The 19,146-nt window shown below is 35.2% G+C and overlaps 1 protein-coding gene and 1 long non-coding RNA gene across 2 annotated transcripts; both read right to left on the reverse strand.

Moving 5' to 3' along the window:
• Positions 1-1,606: 1,606 nt before the first annotated feature.
• Positions 1,607-2,101, reverse strand: LOC125494396 (uncharacterized). Its single transcript, XM_048637956.2, has 2 exons — positions 1,955-2,101; positions 1,607-1,859 (listed from the first exon to the last, which is right to left on the reverse strand). Exons 1-2 carry the CDS (start codon positions 2,084-2,086, stop codon positions 1,755-1,757), a joined length of 237 nt encoding a protein of 78 aa, XP_048493913.1. The 5' UTR covers positions 2,087-2,101; the 3' UTR covers positions 1,607-1,754.
• A 13,249-nt stretch (positions 2,102-15,350) lies between these two features.
• LOC109133828 (uncharacterized) lies at positions 15,351-16,744 on the reverse strand. The gene is made up of 2 exons (XR_007270684.2): positions 16,131-16,744; positions 15,351-15,625 (listed from the first exon to the last, which is right to left on the reverse strand). It is a non-coding gene; the product is annotated as an uncharacterized LOC109133828 (long non-coding RNA).
• Between the last annotated feature and the right edge of the window lie 2,402 nt (positions 16,745-19,146).

The raw sequence follows: 19,146 nt of genomic DNA on the forward strand, positions 1-19,146 counted from the left end.
TCCAGAGTCAAAGAGTAGGAAAGCAGGATTAGAGTTTAAGAGAAAAGTACCCGTCACGACATTACTGTTGGTGTCTGCTTCAGTTCTGCTCATGACGTGAATTCTGCCATAAGTTGGACGTACACCATTTCCATTGATCATGTTGTTGCTTTGGGTAGCATTTGGAGTGGCTTGATTACCATTGGTGTTTGGAACTTGAGGATTGGCAGGGCGATTATTGGTCTGGTATTGGTTTTTATTGGTATTTCCATTGTTGTTGTTTCCCTTATTTTGCCCATTTTGGTCAGTTTGCCTATTTGGACACTGATTGGCCTTGTGTCCAGGTTCGCCGCACTGGAAACACTTAATTCGTTCACCTTGACATGTGAAACCTGGATGACTCTTATTGCACTTCTTACAGACAAACACCTTCTTATTATTGGCTCCTTGTCTACTTTGACCTTGATTATTGTTGTGAGAACTGTTATTGCTGGTATAACGACCTCCCTGATGGTTACCCCCGCTATTATTTCCTCCATAGCGATCCTTTTTCTCATAAGCTTGAGTCTGAGAGTTCCCACTTTGGTCCTTCCTCTTGATTCGTCCCAACACTTCCTCCTCTCGTTTCAAAATTGTCTCCATGTTGCAAGCTTTACCATAAGCCTCCATAAAAGTGGGGGAGGTACTACCGCCTAGTCTCTTTTGAATTCTAAAACTAAGTCCATCCTCAAATTTCTGGGCTTTTGAGGCTTTACCAGGAACCATATTGGGGTAAAAACCTAGCATATTCATGAAATTTTTGAGCATACTCTTCTACACTCATAGTAGATCCTTGATTGAATCTAGTGAACTCACTACATTTTTGCCTCCTAATGTGCTCGGGAAAGAATCGGGCCCTCATAGCAGTCTTAAAAGTAGACCAATCAAAATTAGGTTGCATATGAATGGTAGGCCCTTGAGTCTCCCACCAAAGATCAGCATCCTCTCGAAGGTAAAAGGTAGCATGGTCAACCTTTTGGTTGTCAGGGGTTCCATTAGAGGTGAATATCTTATCGATATTGCGCAACCAGTTTTCTAACACAAGAGGATCTTCTCGACCAATGAAGGTTAATGGTTTCAAATTGGCAATTTTCTTGGCCATGGTTGCTTGGGATTCCTCACCGACATGGTTGTTGAGTTGGTTTTGAAGAACAAGTCCAAAACTTTGGGATAATTGCTCAAGAGTTCGCAAACGAGCAGCAATTTGTTCGGAAGCACTAGTAGAATAAATGCTATTTGCTGCGGTTAAAAAGTCCCCTATTGCTGCGGTTTTGGGCGCGCAGCAATTAAGGGCGCAACAATAGGTATTAATTATATTGCTGCGGTTATAATCCGCAGCAATATCTACAAATATTGCTGCGGTTTTTAGGCCAAACCGCAACAATATTTTTATGTAGTATATATTTATTAGAGAGTATTGCTGCGGTTTTGGGCCCAAAACCGCAGCAATAGGTCTTGTTAAAAAAAAAAATTTTTTTTTTGCATTTTGCAATCAAATATGAACTAAAATCAGGCAATTAATCCATCCACTATCACCTAATTCACATAATCTTATAATCAACAACAAAGTTGACGAAAAGAAAGAATATGAAATAACTAAAAAATCTAGATCTGGTGAAATTAACAGAAAATTAAACAAAACAGAAATAATGTAAAGTGAATCATACAATAAAAAATCAAAATCAACTGATAGAATAATATAAAGTGAATCATATAATAAAAAAATAATCCATGATTTAATCATCTCTTGGGGCCGAATCATCCATGAATGGATTTATCGCTGTCAAAGAATATCCCTGAATTTCATCATACACCATGCGTTGCACTGGATCACTTAGAACCTATAAGGCACAAATTTATTTAGTTTCATTCCACTTATATGTGATCAAAAGATATATATCATGCAAAAGTAGATCATTTTCCTAGGAAAACATACCCCATATACTTCATTAATGAACTTGCAAAAGTTCATAGTCTCTGGATCATCACCAGTCAAGTCAGGATGGCAAGCTTTTTTGATTTGTTGTGGTGTAGCATCTGGTGTCTGCCAAATTTCAAACACTGCCATTCATCAGTGCCTTCAAAATCATGATTGTTGCTCAAAAAATAAACCCCAATTTCTCTTTAATTTTTACCCCGCAGTAACTAAAACATCATTATTCAAGCATCAATTTTTATAAAAATGTCAATTCTTTCAAAACCAATTCCTTATAAGGCAAACACCCAATTCCATACAAAAAAAAAATGATGCCTTGAGAACGAAACTCGTGAAAAATCGTGGCTTGAGAACGAAACTCGTGAAAAACCTTGAGAACCAGATCTGAAAAATCGAAACCCACGAACGAACGAACGCATATGACTCACGAACGAAGAGTCGCCGGCCGACTACAAACGAACGAAAAGGAAGAGGAGAGGGAGATTTCTTGAAGCACGACGAACGAAAAGAACGAACCAGATATGACGATGAAGAACAAAAATGATGAACGACGAACGACAAAGAAGAGGAGAGAAGTCAGATTGTTGAAGCACGACGAACGACAAAGAAGAGGAGAGAGGTCAGATTTGACGGAGGAAATGAGAGAGAGTGAGGAGAGAGACGGCTGGGAGGAGTTGTGAAGGAAGACAAATAAACCCTAGGGTCGCGTCTTTTTTTTTTTAAGCAAACAATATTGCTGCGGTTTTGGGCGGGAAACCACAGCAATATATTTTTAAAATATTTTTTATTAAATTGCTGCGGTTTCCCGCCCAAAACCGCAGCAATATTAGTCTCTCCAGGCCCCACATTTTTTTCAAAATGTATCCGTTGAACAATATTGCTGCGGTTTTGGGCGGAAACCGCAGCAATATTGTTATTTTCTATTTTTTCTTTTCTTTTTGCGTGTAATATTGCTGCATATAGGTAAAACCGCAGCAATATTACCGCAGCAAATAGCATTTATTCTACTAGTGAAGTCTCAGGCATGTTTTTGTTTTTGCATGAACGTGAACGAGTATAGACGTTAAATGGCATAAACTACCTAGAAAAGAGAAAACAATGGTGTGACCACCATTTATTATTGATGTAAAGTATAATAATGAGACATAAGTATTTAGTTTGAGCTAGGAACACATCTTAGATAAAGTAAACATCTTTATTCAATCATTCAATCAACATAATATCTTGTTCAACATAACATCTATTGGTTCTAAAAATCTTATTGCACGTAATAAAATAAAAGAAAGAACAACTTAAAGGTCATCATCCTCCATAGGCTCTTCATCTTCCATCTCGGACAAAGGGTGGTAAGGTAGGGCTTCTATTAGCTTCTCCTTCATCAGAACTAGAGCCATTTAAATTGAGATTGTAATAGTATTCTTCCATAGCATCAATCATGACCCTTCGTAGATACTCATTAGTCAGAAACCATGATCCTTTATGCGTGTACCTCTCAACATTAGGTGTATCATTAAGATAAACATCACTGTATTTTCTTTTGATCGATCCTAATGGTCCTCGCTCGGGTAGGGTTGTCAATAAAACATATGCTTTCTTTTCAGGAGTGCAAAAGTATGAATCTCCATATAAATCATTGAAATGGTAGCTTTCAATAGCCAAGTTCAAACGATGGACATAATCACAAACATCCTCCCCGTATCTCATGCGAATCAAGTAAGGTGAAGTAGAGAGAGGGCCAGTGAGTTTCCTCGTTGTCCTTTTTCTTGAAAGACATATATTAAGTACTTAAAAGTAGTACTTCAAAACATTAATAAAATAAAATAATCCCTTTTCCGAACCCACTCTCATAACTTAGTTCATTTAGTCCTAAATTTATTTATTTAATTTACTTATCCTATTTAGTTCATTTAACCCAATTATCCCTAGTTAATCTTAAACCTAAGCTCTGATACCACTTTGTAACACCCTCCAAATTTAAATAAGTGTAATGTCAAATAAATATAGTTTTAAGAAAATCCTTTATTCAAACTTGGAGGATATTACCGCCCATTCACTCTCTAAGAGTAAACGAAAGGCAAACAAAAGATAAGTTAACCCAATTATCTTAAAATAGAAATATCATTACAACCAAAGTTAGATAAAATCTAAAATAGTAACTCTAAGATAGAAAAACTAAATAAGGTCGTCTAGGTGAATAATCTAAGCCTCCTCACATGAGATCCCATCACCAAGTCGAACCTGCAAAGTCATAGAAAGAAGACAACAAGAGAGACAACTCCCAAAAATCAGAAAACTGAGTAATTCGACTCCATCCCGTAAAAATAATAATTTTAAAATAAATTTTTATTTTAGAAATAGAATAAAGTGCTCCAACAAATTCAATATAATGTTTGGATTTTCAAACGTTTGTATTACTAACTCCAGATACAAGTCACATAATCATAACATTTATTCACACAACTAAAAACAATAATTTTAAATTAAGAGACGGAAATGTGAACGCCAGTAGGCCGGGACTAATCCCTATTATCCGCCTACTTCAACAAGATGTCGTCACCCCAATATAACCATGGCCAAAATCATAGAGTCCCTAGTGTGCACACCCCTTCTACTTGGATCACAACAAATAGAAGGAAGACAACAGTTTCGTATCGTATATAATAATCAACCTATAGATAGTTATACCATCATATAGGGCAACCTCTTCAACACCCTTTCAGGCTTCATTACCCTTCTTAGTTTTTATTAAAAGGTCATAATAAACACAAGTTCTCACGTTGATAACTATACAATTCGACACGTTCTTTTAACATAAAACATACTCTAGTCATAAAGGTTTGCTACAAGAATATTCACATACTAATACTTTAGTTTCAAAAGAAATCACATGATTATAACATATTTATACTATTACCAAATTATAATAACATACTCCAATTTCATAGTATTATGAGAATCATATTCTTATAATAGTAATTACTAACTTAGAAATTCATAATATTAGTCTATAAATTATTTGTTACATACATAACCACATAATCATCTTGTAACAGCCCGTTTTCCTGAGCTGCTAGGTAAGCACACTTAAGATTCACTAATCACTATCAATGCTTAGTAAGCCTCCAATAATATATTTACTCGCAGCGGAAACATAACCTAGAAAATGATCCTGGACCTGTGGGTTATTAGCCCACAAAACAAAATCCTTTATATAAGACTTCAATTACACCAATATCTTGACTAATGTTCCCAAATATTATATACACCGAAATAAAAATATCTAATCTCAAATATACTATCTAGATACAAACTTAATCCATTAGCTACGGCAACATCTTTATCTTGCTTCACTTCAGAATCCTGAGCTCACAACACCAAACCCGCAACAATATTTCACTCTGCCACCCACCAAGTGACAGGCCACAGAAATGACAACACTATCAGCAAAGCTGAGTACACAATAAAAAATACAAGTTTAGGTGTATTTTGGAAACTAACACATAGTTATAATAACAGATAATCACATTCGACTGAGTTATTATAGTTTCACAAAATCAAATCGTTTGGCATGAACGCGAGTGGAGAGGGATACCACGCAGTACCAGCTGTCTCCAAACTATTGAGGGTCATCACCCAGCCTTTTATTGTTTTGCTTGCAAGACTTACCCGGACATGTCCTATAACGCCAGGAGTTCGCCCTTCCTGGAAGGCAACAGCTAGGGACTCTACCCGCCCTAACTCGGGGTGCCTATTCATGCCTCACTTTCATATTTATAAAATGAGATTTTTAATGATTCATACTTGAATCCTCAATACTCATAACATAACACAATATTCGTCCTTATCTGGTCTTAACTCATATTTGAATCATTTCCTCATTATCATACCAAATCATATTTTGAGAAATATAGTATTTTCGAACGATTTCGATAATTGAACAAAATGATACTTTTATAACAATCCAATTACAATTCTTAACTAACTCATAGAGATGTATCTATAATCATGGCCATTACCACAAACGATATATGATATCCAAAATTCAATATAACTCCCACGGGAGCATTTAAATATATTTTGCTGAACCTAAAGGTTACCTCAACTCTATAACAATTATACGAAACCTCCAATCATCATAACTTGATTTCCCATATCATCTTCAATTCTATACGTCTACATAGCCATCCTCCAACAACCACCTCACGGTAACATCAAGAATCAATAACCAAACTTAACAATTCTAATTATCTTCTTCTAACGCAACCATTATGCTAATCAAACTGAATCCCGTAAATAGAAATTAACGAAGTCATTCCATAACTCATAACTCGACTTCATGCATATTAACTCTAACTACAATAATTATAACAATCTCCCAATTCTAAGATTATGACTTCCCTCGCATCATTAACAACGACTATCCAATAAGAACGATACAACAACAACATAATAACAACAGCACATACAACAAACTTTTCAAAAAGTAAGGAGATGGGAGAAAATGAACAAACTTTTCAAAAAGTTATTCTTGCAAACATACTACGTACATGAAAATTTCTCGAAGTTCCATCACCTTAACCAAGGAACTAAGACTGTTGAGGAGTATGCAAGGGAATTCGAGGCATACATCATGAAATGTGATGTGATGGGGATGGGACTCAAACATTGGTTCATTTCTTAGGAGGCTTAGACCCTTCTATTGCAAGTGTGGTTGAGTTGCATTCATACTTAACCTTAAAAGAGTTAGTTTTGTTAGCTTATAAAGTTGAACGCCAAAGCAAACACAAATCCAAGGGTAAATGGGATACTTCTTGTTCCTTTACCAAAACCACTTCATACTTTTAGCCAAACACAACCCATTCTAAGGCAAACACATGCTACACGTCTAAACCACCCTAAAAGAGTGACACTAAGCCTAATGTTTCAAGTACTCCTCTGTAACACCCCGCCGTCCCAAACCCTTCTTTATTTGATGAAACTCGGGTTTGAAGGGAAAATCCATGAGGAATCTACTAGACGAGAGGCACTACTGTCACACTTACCTCCTTGAAAATAAATGCAAGGCTAAGTTAAAGTATACTAAACTCAGATTCATCAATCCTTACAACCAAGTAAATCGTTCATTAACCATTACTAATTAATTAAGTATTTCAGAGTCCAGCTGAAGCTAATCATATGCTAAGTGGATGACAACTCTAAATGATATCCTTTGGCACCCCCAATCGATCACCCACCTGCATAAATACATTGAAAAGAGAAAAGAGAGGCAAGCTCCAAAAAATCAGAACAAGTGAGGAATTCCAACTCCATCCCGTAAATACTTAAGTTGAAAGTACTCTGTAAATAGTAAGCGAATAGGTTTGGTAGTCATAAGACATATACCCATATATATACACTGAATACTCATATAATAAATTCAATTAATCCAGTTATTCAAGGAGAGGTGATGCGTGTGTGAAGCATCAAAATGCACAATCCTAGTTTTGTTAGGATTCTTTATGCAATGTCCTAGTTCTGTTAGGAGACTACGTATTTTGATCGATTTATAATTCTTTATTTTAGGTGTTTGAATGATAAAGAAATCCTATTATATTTAGGAGTCTAATTCCTTTGTCATTGAGTCTTATTAGGAGTCTTTTTTTTTTTGGGTTATCTTTAAGTTAGGTGTGTGGTTTAGGCGTGTGATGATAGATTTGTTAGATAGTTATTTTTGTTTATCCTTTAGGCTTTACTAGTTCAATCCGGTGATTAACATCTTTTAAGTCATCACATAAATCACGAACACATTTACGTCATCTTAATCCGGTGTGAACATATTCAATGCATCATAATCTCAATCTATTCATACTGGTTTCAATATTCCATTTCATAAACACAACCGTCACTTGAATTCATTTAGCAGTTCAGATTCATAAATATTTCATTATCACAAGGTATTAATGATTCCAACTTTCATAAATTCCCACAATAATAATAATAACAATAATAATAGTCAATAATAATAATAATAATAGTAATAATAATAATAATAATAATAATAATAATAATAATAATAATAATAATAATAATATTACTAATAATAACGATAACATTACTAAATCACTTTAAACGATTTTAATAACTAGAGTAAAAGATTAGTGATTACACTACTACAAAACGAGTGCTTTCTCGACACTATAGCCTCGACACTGTATAAAAGCGTTCTTCGTGTTTTTTCTTGTCCGTGTTTTCTCGACGCTTTTTTTAGTCGAGAAATATCTCAACACAAAAAAGCGTTGAGACAGGTCACATGCCCCGCATGTGATCGTGAGCACACGTATATTGAAATTTCTTGAGCCCGCTGCCCGCGTATGTTAAAATTTCGTGAGCCCGCCTATGTTGAAATTTTGGGAAAAAAAGCGGTTCTTTCTCTATCTTCTCTAATCTTTACAGCCCACTTTCTATCTCTACTTTTTTTCTACTTCGTCCTCATTATTTCCGGAAGATCTCATTTTTGGTTTGCTCAATAATCTGAATTTGGAATTAGGTCTCATCGTTTTTGGTTTGCTCAACATTCTTTCTTTATCTTTTCTAATCCAAATGTTTCGAATTAATTTTGTGGGTTTTGAATAAAATTGCAGGAAAAATGAACAACATCACCAAGACCTTTGATTTGGGAGATTGTGAACGGTTATCTGACCGAGTAAAGAAAATTATCGAGCTCTTCCATGACTTCTTAATCCCGATTCTCCTTCTTGAACTTCAGATTTTGTAGGTATCCATTTTGTGTAATCCCAAGGTATGAATTTTCCAATTATACTCATCGTTGTTGGTCATGTTCTTGCTTTAATTTGGTCCACTTCTTTCTTCATCTTCATTTGTAGTTGCCTTTATGATTGGTGATGCCACTAAGAATCAGGTAGCCATGAACCCCATCAACATCGTTTTTGGTTAATTTTTGTCTCTCTTCGATTTCAATCTTTTTTTACTGCTTTTTGGTTTCAGATTTGTTTTTCTTTGCTGTTTCATTGAATATTTGGAATGCATGTAATGATTCTCGCCTTGCAGCTTGACGATGAAGGTACTATACAAGTCTAAACTAAATTTTGCTTGTAGGTTGTTTCTGCTTCTTTGGTTAGGTGTTGACATATTTTTACTTTTGGTCAGAACTGAAAAAAAATGGAATCAGATCCAACATATAACATCAATGTGAGTGGAGACATTAAGCAGATGCTTGCAGAACTTGGAACAGAGAAAGGGAAACAAGCAGCATTGCTTGGAGTAGGTGGAAGCAAGGCACAACAAGAAAGAGCCGCTACACTGACTGCGATTTTAGATGCAAGATCACGTATTATAGATGATTCTAAATCAAATGGAAAATCTGAAAACAAATAGGGTTATAGTATTGTAGATGCTGCATCTGTGTCAGTACATGGAAGAAGTGCTGCTGCAGCAAAAGCTGCCCCAGCTGAAAAAACTGCTGCTCGTATAGCTGCCCACATGGCTGGTGAGAGAGCTCCTATGAATGCAAAGCTGGTTAGATTCTTATCCTTCTTGTTTAATTTGGATTTCTGGAGTGATGCTTTTGTTACATTTTACTTGTCTTTTCCCTGTCGGCTTTGCAGCGCTTATTTTATTAGTTGTAATTGTGCTGAGGTTCTGTGTACTACATGATCACCCATAGCTTCTTGATGCTTCATAATAGATGTGTATTGATGCTTAATTTGTTATTATGCTTCATACTACACAAGTTATTATGCTTTCTCTGTGTATTGTTAGTATACCAATCAATTATGATACTTGTATTGAACAATATGTATTTCCGAGAAAGTATTCAAGTTCAGATTCCTTTAGTTGGTTAGGTTGCTTGAGTGAATGAATTCATTCTGAATGAATTTTTAAATTCATATTTTTCTGAAGGCAGGAGCATCAACTATGAATGATAGTCATTGAGAAAGCAACAATTAATGCTTTGAAGAAAGCAACATTTTTTTAAAGCTTTGTTGTTCATCCTCTTTTAACAAATTGCTGCACAGTCCTAACTATGAATCTTTCAAAAAAAAATTGAATTTCAGTTCTTTCTATTAGAGAATATGAATAGTTACTCTTTTAGAAAATGAATAGAGGTCTTGAACTGCTCATAAAGTTGATATAAGATCTAATACTTGTTCTTTTTTGCGTGGAGGTTAGATTGATAGAAGATCCTATATTTGGGGTTCTTGAAGTTCTTGAAATATGCTGGAAGAAAACATTAACATGTAATTTCAACTGTAGCTGAGTTTGTCCACAGTCAGTCTTTTGTTTCTTTGTTATCTCATGTTGCTCTGTTGCATATTTAAAAATTAAAAGCCTATCAAAGATTGATTCATTATATCTGGCTCTATGACTGTTGTAGGTTTGTGTATGATTTATCTTTGAATTCTTCTTTTAACTCATATTCAGGCTACACATTGCTACTGATTGATTTGGAATGTGATGATTAGAGCCTGCAGAGTTACTAACTGAACCTCGAAACCCTATACAAATTTGATGTTTAAGAATTGTGTGAAGATACATATAACTCAAAAGGTGTCAATTGTGAATTTGTTTAAAGATGTTTCATGTTTGATTTGGTTCTAATAACATGCTTGGATCAATCAAGTGGAGTAGTAGACTCAATTTGATGAGTAAGATTAAACGGAGCCACTTTACAATACAGGTAAGATGGTGTATGCCAGATCCTCTGACAGTGCAATTCGTAGTAGCCTACTAGAATTGTGGGGTTAAGTGTATGTTATGGTATATGCCTAAGTGTATTATTGTTTCATGTCTGAGCTAAGACGACTTGTATCCTATGAGAGAAATATAGGATTGAAAAATTTGTCCCCAATATAGTGGCATAATTTAGAAAACATAATTTTTTACAATCACTATACCCAAGTAATAGCCAGATCTATAAGTTAGGTTTTTCGGATTATATGCCACTTTTTGGATTTAGTATGTTAAGCTTTGTACTTATATTATCCTTCTATGCTACCTTAAGAAAGACTATATTATTGTGGTGGAGGTGTGAAGATTCAATAGTGCAGGGTGCTATTATATTTTTAGTTTAATTTTGAAAATTTGATCCCTAATTAAATGTAGCACGAATGGAGGGAGTATAATCTATTAACTTTCTGATAAACTTGTAGCAGCAGGCTTTATGTTGGTTATGGAGGCACTCTTCAGCTTGTTATTTGCTATAAGGAATCATATGTTACGCAAGGAGTCTATGTTATGGGTTCACAAAACAACTATGCCCATGTAAATTGCACTGATAGTTGAGTACAATGTGATATATTTACGTATTGTATACCGAAGATACCTCATGTTTCAGAGATCTCAATAATTCATGTTTTCTAATTTCTCTCATGACGTAGTTTGTATCTTTGGCTTTAGTTCTGCCTACCTGCTTGCGAAAGTGAAGTGGTAGACCATAGTGATTAAATTTCTCAAGTTCTCTGTCTTTCTTGTTGCGAAATCTCAACCATTTAAGCCGCTGTTTCTCAATGTCAAGTGCCTCAGCCTGCAACCTGACCTTTTGCATTTCAAGTTGCAACATTCGATGCTGAATCTGGGCTCTCTATTTCTGTCGGTGACTTTGTCATCTTCGGAAACGTTGGCTGCAATTCTATTCTATTATGAGGTCAAGGTAGTAGGTTCTACTTAAGTCAATGTGACAGTATGTACCATGTGTTTCTATGGTTAATTTTTGTATTGGGTTGATTTTTGAGTCTCTAGCTTGGAGTAGTTAATGATACTGGTTTCAGCCACGAGCTTCTTTAGGGTGGGGAATGAGTTAATGAGTAGGAAAGAAGCTAAGGGGATAAAAGGAGCAATGAAGCCAGTGAATTATATTATATTATGTCGACTCCCATCTTACGGTGGTGGTGGTGGTGGTGGGGCAAGGGGGAGTTGTATATTAGTTATGTGATGTAACAAGCATGATAATCATATATCTGTTGCTTGAGATGGGATGATAGTTGGTGCATAATGTGTATATGTATTGCTAATTTTACTAGCAGTTTTGTGCCTGCTTATGTTTCTGTTCAGTGCTCATTGCTTGATACCAAAGCAAGGAAATGTTGGATATGGCTTTCGGCTTTTCATACACCTTGTTCTGATCTATATTATATGTAACTGAGGCTTGCCATTGGAGTATGTAGGTAATATGGAACATTCTTTACTCGGAAAATTTGAAGGATTTTTATATAAATGTCAATTAAGCTTGAAGGGTGCAGATGGTCTTCCTACCTTGTATTCCTAAAAGGAAAAAAGACTGGTCCTTGTTGAAATGTACGAAATTACGAATTGTTATAGGTTACCACATTTACTGTGAGATAGGTAGCTATTTCACTGAAAATCAAGCTTGTATGAAGCTAAGGAGAATAAGTTGTGGTTCATCTTACCTTTGTTCTCTGTCATTGCTTCTGTATATGTAAATGTAGTTAGTTCTTCCAAGTATGGTGAGTCACTAATATCTAGAAATTTAAAATAAATAATACTACTTGATTGGTGTGTTTTGCAAAAGTCATTCCATTTGCATGTGCTACCTTATCTTTGGACCACTGTGATGGTTGTCTATAGATGTTTCCGTAGTAAAACGTTGGTACCTAAAGTTATCTCAAGTAAGGAAGAACACATTCAGTATTACCTGTTTGCATTGATGAATTAATGTAAAAATCAATCCAATTCCACACTCACGTGTTGTTTAATGTTTTAATTGGTTCTTCCTTGCTATGAGATGTTACCTTCTCTCTAACAGGAAGAAGACAGTTGCTACACATTTTTCTATAGTGTTGGATGCGGTGCGTGATGGAAAAGCTTCTGCTTAACTTATAGATGCTGCAAAGTCAGCTATGCATTTGATTACTACAGAGGTATTGTTATATTATTATCATTCATTGTTTCACTTGAATTATCAAAATCAAGTTGCTTGCTAGTTACATATTCTTTTCTTTTGTCATTAACTAACTTGCATAAAATTTTTATAATTGGCGTTCTATAATATATCACTTTTATATAATTAAGATTACTTATGTCATTATTGTTTTTTTTTCAAGGTTCAAGATGACGGTGAAGGAAAAGAAGCCAAAGATCGTCCATTAAATTAATACAACTCATAAAACTATTAATGATTTGAAAAGGAGTTGTACAAAATATATTTCTTTTATTATGCTTGTTATGCTTTTGTTTTGTAAGGTTTGAAGAAATTGATAGTAGACATTATATAATTGACTTATTTTATTTGTGATCAAACATAATATTTTAGTGTGTATTTAATCATTAATATTATTATATATTGGTCATTTCTACCTAAATATTTTTTTTTTTGGAAAATAGCTTAATTATAATATATTATATTTGATCCATATCCAATTAAATAGTGGTTATTATTATTACTATTATTACTGATTATAAACTCATGCATTATTCTCCTATTTGTAGATATTTTTTTAGGCTAAAATCTCGACACTTTTTCGTGTTAAGAGAACTTTTGGCTCCAAAAATTTATTTGTGGAGGTAAAATAATATTGACGCTAGAATGTGTCAAGAACATATTTCGAGACGCATAAAAGCGTTGAGAAACTCAACACAAAAAAACGTCACAAGTTATAACTGGACGCGACTCGTGTTGATAATTCTCCACGCGTGAAATCTCGACGCTTTTACATTGCGTTGAGAATCAATTTCTCAACACTTTTTTCCGTCCAGGATATTGAGGAAAAGCGTTGAGAAAACACTCTTTTTCTAGTAGTGTTAAGTTGTTATAATTAACGACGTTAATAACATTATAGTAAACATCTTTGTCATATTTTACAATGTCCAAAGTCATGATCATAATCGAAATCCCATAGTCATTGTCTATTTTGTTCTTCATATTCATAATACGTATTAAGTCGATAATCAATAATTATAGTCCATACTTATAAATTTTATAAGCATAGAATAATGTAATCAATGCGTTTATACTAACGGGATCTATGTTTAGATGGATATCAGAGATTACCTCGTGACGCATGCCTAAAAGTTAAGTTCGCGAACGTAGTAACACTCTTGATATTCCTCGTCTACACAATCGGGGGTCTCTAATAGATAATAACGAGATATATAAGTTAGTTCCTACATAACCCCTTTTTATATATATAAAACAAATGATTTAAATAATTCCAATAACTTAAAAAAAATTCTTAATAATTTTCACAGGGTTTATAAATCAAAGTAAATCATTTATGAAATCATTTTAAGTAATCGCAAAATTACTTCAACTTAACTTTCATTAACTTAAATAATCATTTTAAACATAGAAAACTAACTTTATTTTACTCCTTATTTCATTTTAGAAAATTAAGTAATATTTTCAAGTTATAAAAGATTACCTTAAACAAAGATATACTAACTTAATTAGGGTAAGTTAGCTTAGGAAGGTTACTGGTTTTGGTTTTGAAAATAAAAGTAAACTAAATAAAAATAATTAAAAACCAATTAAACTAAAGGAAAAAGGAAAGGAGATTTAAAAGAGGAGCTCAGTTTTTCAATTGAGAAATGATGCGAGGGACGAAAGAATGAAGAAGAGGGGAGGTGAAACAAGGAAAAGTGGTGCTGGTTTTTTGGTGGTTTAGTGTGCGGCGGTGGACAAGGCGCCACGAAAAGGGTGGCTAGTTCGAGTGGTGGTGCGCAGGCTGTAACTACAGCAGGGGAAGTCGCGTGGGAGAGATGATAGTTGGGCTACGATGGGCCACAAAAGGGGCAGTAAGTCTGCGAATCAGGGGGGTTGTGGCTGATGGTTTGATGGTTATGTTGTGGTCGAAGGTGATGCGGTGGTTCAAAAAAAATAGAGGAATTGTAAATGGTGGGTTGTAATTTCATTTTTATTTTTCAAAATTAAAATCAGAAATTAAGGAAGAAGAGAAAGGATTGAAGCAAACCTTTTGAGATTGTTTATTTAAGCAAATTGGTGAAGGTAGTTTAGTATTTATAGGAGGATTTGGTCAGAAATTTCGAGCTTTGGTCAAGCTCCATCAATTGTGGAGGTGAGGAGTGAGGGCTATGGTGTTAGAATAGCTTTTTGAATTTCTATGTCCGTAGTATGTGAAATATGGACTGAAATTCAATTTGCGCTGACAAAGGCTGGATTTTGTTGAAAAATTTGGCTCCTTTGGAGTTGTAAATCAGACGAGAGAGGGGAAGAAGATGGTGATGCTGAATCATGTTTTCCTCCTCTTTTTCCTATTTTTTTTGTTTTTAATTTAACTTTTCTTTTTGGGTAAAAGACATATGGCTATGGACTTGGCATTTGGGCTTTGTATGGATTGCTAAGAATGGATGGACAATTCTTTGTACAAGGATACTGTAACAGCCCGTTTTCCCGAGCTGCTAGGTAAACACACTTAAGATCCACTAATCATAATCAAAGCTTAATAAGCCTCAACTTAAACACTTAACTCGCAGCGGAAATATAACCTAGAAATCGATCCTGGACCTGTGGGTTATTGGCCCACAAAATAAAATCCTTAAAATAACACAATTATCTCAACTAGATTCCCAAATATTATACATCGAAAATATCAATAACTATTCTCAAACCAACTATCTAAATTACAAGCTTGTAACTAAGCCACTATGACACCTTGATCTTGCTCCACTTCCAATTCCGAGCCTTTGATACCAAACCTGCAAATTCAGGGAAGAAATACAAAACAAACAAAATTCCAAAATGAGTGGAAAACTCGTAACCTTTACTTCAGCCCGTTATAAACATTTTATTTCTCAAATCATTTTCATTTCGTAATAACGCTGGCATAGCTCACTCTCTTAAACAAATCAGTGGCAAGTACAAGCTTTGGACAAAAGGACAAATGACAAATGCTGCCTCCAAGCTGCGCTATAGAGTCCAGCAACACTACCCCCAAAGTTCGCAATGGAGCGTAGCCGACCTGTACCAGGTCAAAAGAGTAACCCTCCTCCACCCATTCCTTGCCCACTTACTATTTTCGGTTCATAAACTAAGCCAGCAAAATAGTTTTCATATTCATACTCATCGAATAATATTTCATAATCAACTCACAACATCACATTCATAACTATGGCCATAGTACGAACTTAATTATTAAAAACGAAACAAAGATCCACACACACATGGGCATGAGTAAATAATTATACTGAACATAAAAGTTACCTGAATCGCAATCCAAATCCAACACCACCTTCAATAATCTTCATCTCCAAAATCATCCTCCAAGAATCACCTCACAATTATAACGATAATTAAAAACCAAACTTAAACTAATCTAAACTAGGAAATATAATCATAGGTAATCTCAATCTAGAAATTATCAACCTTTAACCTTCTAATTTCCTTAATTGTCAATATAGAAATCCTTTACAACCAAACACAACAACAACACCACTACAACCATCATCACCACCACCAACCTCAACAACTAAACAAAGAAAACCCAATAACAATAAGCAACAACAACAACTTGACATCCACCACCAACAATAACACTAACAATAACAGAACACTGCCACGACCACAACAGCGCAATAACAATCACTGCGACATCACCACCCCAACAACAACCAACAATAAGAACAACAACAAAAAGTAGCAACAACAACAACAAAAGAACCTCACAAACAACCACCACAACAGCTCACAAACCAAGGAGACATCACAACAGGACAACAATAATAACAACAACGCTGCAACAAAAACAATAACAACTAGGACTTGATATTTGCAAACTCTAATAAGAAATCAAAAACTGAAAGAAAGGTGGTGCGATTTACCTCTGCTCACAAGAGCAGCGAAGAACATAGGGATGAAGGGAGGTGTTTCAAAGCTTTGGGTACGGTGGAGCACCGACGAACTCCACGCGCAAAGCAGCAGTAAAACAACCACAGCAGCGACACCAGCCGCGGTGGTCGCAGGATAGAGAGGAGAGAGAAGAAACAGGGCAGAGCAGCGGCAACCCAACAGCGAACGAGAAGAGAGAGAAAGAAACACGAGTAGAGGGGCGAAGAACCACCCCAGCAACAACAACAACAACACGACAACAACACCGGCGACAGTAAGGCGGCGCAGGTGACGCGAGAGAAGTGTCGAACACGACAAACAGGGGAAACGCGAACGGAAGAATAACAACAGCAACAGGGTCTCGATGGTTCAACACGGCTCCGACGAATTTAAAACGCCGGCGAGGCAGGAGGGTGGAGCTCCGGTGGTGTCCGACGATATGAGAGAGGAAGAAAAGGGTTTTGGGTTTCGGGAATTTTGGTTCGTCGAGCAAAGCAATAGGGGAGGGTTTCATTTTGGGTTTCTTTGGTTTTTCTAATCTTTTGGGTTTTATAAAACCACCGACAAGAAGGAGAAGATTGGAGTTTATCCTCCAAAACAAACCGACAACAAGAAGGGATAAGGCCCGACTTTGATTTTCTATTTGGGCCAAATACCACTCAACTTAAGCTTAAAATCTGAAAATATAAAATAATAATAATAATAATAATAATAACCTTATAAATTAAACATATAAATATATTACAAGCACGACAATATAATTCAACTCCAACTCAAATAAAATAAGATTTTCGAAACATAATTAACTTAATAAATATAATTAATATTTAAATAAAGGTACTTAAAAACATAATTGAAACTTGTTAAATTTTTTTAGTTACCATAATTAAAATAACTAATAAAAAAGTAAATGATTTAATTGAAACTTGTTAAATAAATCAAAACTGAATGAAATCATTATTCTAATAAACATGATTATCAAATAAAATTGCATTATCATAAAAATAAATTTAAGTGGAAATAATATTAAATCTTAGTAAATAATAAATTAAATTCTGAACATCTGGGGTATTACATATACTCTTCCTTAAAAACAAAGTTCATCCTCGATCTTTAAAGTTAGATTGTTTAAGATTAACGAAATAGTAGCTTGGCACTTTGTTAGTATTACGTTTGGTCCCCCTTATGTAGTTTCGTTCCAAAACTCGATAATTGTACCTTAAGAAAAGAGTTCAGGATAACACTTTCTCATGTCGTCTTCTGTTTCCCAAGTTGCTTCTTCGGTTTAATGATTAGACCATAAAACATTGACTAACTTTATTGCCTTGTTTCGGGTGTTTCTCGTTTTGGAATCAAGGATTCTGATAGGACGTTCTTCAAAGGTGAGGGTCTCATCTAGTTCAATGATTTCAGGTTGGATAACGTGGGAGGGGTCAGAATTGTATTTACGGAGTTGAGACACATGAAAAGACATTATGAACCTTGGCTAATTATGTAGGTAAGGCTAACCTATAAGCCACTGGTCCAATTATTTTTTCCAATATCTCATAAGGTCCAATATAACGAGGACTTAGCTTTCCTTTCCTACCGAACCTCATTAGTCCCTTAGTTGGTGAAACTTTCAGCAACACTTTCTCTCCAACTCCAAACTTCAATTCCCGTCTCCTTTGATCGGCATATGATTTTTGTCGATCCTAAGCTGTTTTCATATGCTCTTGAATCAACTTCACCTTATTGGTAGTCTCTTATATAATTTCTGATCCTAAATTCAACAACTCGTTCACATCGCTCCAACATATAGGACTCCTACATTTCCGTCCATACAATGCCTCATAAGGAGCCATTCCTATGCTTGATAACTTTTGTTGTACGAAAACTCAATGTACATCAAATGATCATCCCAATATCCTCCTAAATCCATTACACATGCTCTCAATATATCCTCCAAGATCTGAATGGTTCTCTCTGTTAGACCATCTATTGTTGGGTGGAAGGCTGTGCTGAATTTCAATTGTGTACCCACGGCTGTCTAAAGTTGTTTCGAGAACTTAGATAAGAATCTCGATTCCCTATCCGAAACGATGTCCTTCGGAACACCATGTAGCCTAACAACCTCTCTAAAGAAAGCATCTGCCAACTGTTTCAATGACCAAGTATTCTTCATTGCTACGAATCTTGCCGTCTTTGTCAAACGGTCCACTATGACCCATATTGCATTCTTTCCCGACCTCATATTCGGTAATCTCATAATGAAATCCATAGAGATAGATTCCATTTCCAACCTGACACTTCCAAAGGTTACAATTTTACTCCAGGCTTCATATGCTGTATTTTCAACTTCTGGCAGGTTAGACATTTTGCCACGAAGTCAGCTACTTCTTGCTTCACCCTA

The sequence above is a fragment of the Beta vulgaris genome, chromosome 2, assembly GCF_026745355.1.
Source record: "Beta vulgaris subsp. vulgaris cultivar EL10 chromosome 2, EL10.2, whole genome shotgun sequence".
Classification (NCBI taxonomy): domain Eukaryota; kingdom Viridiplantae; phylum Streptophyta; class Magnoliopsida; order Caryophyllales; family Amaranthaceae; genus Beta; species Beta vulgaris.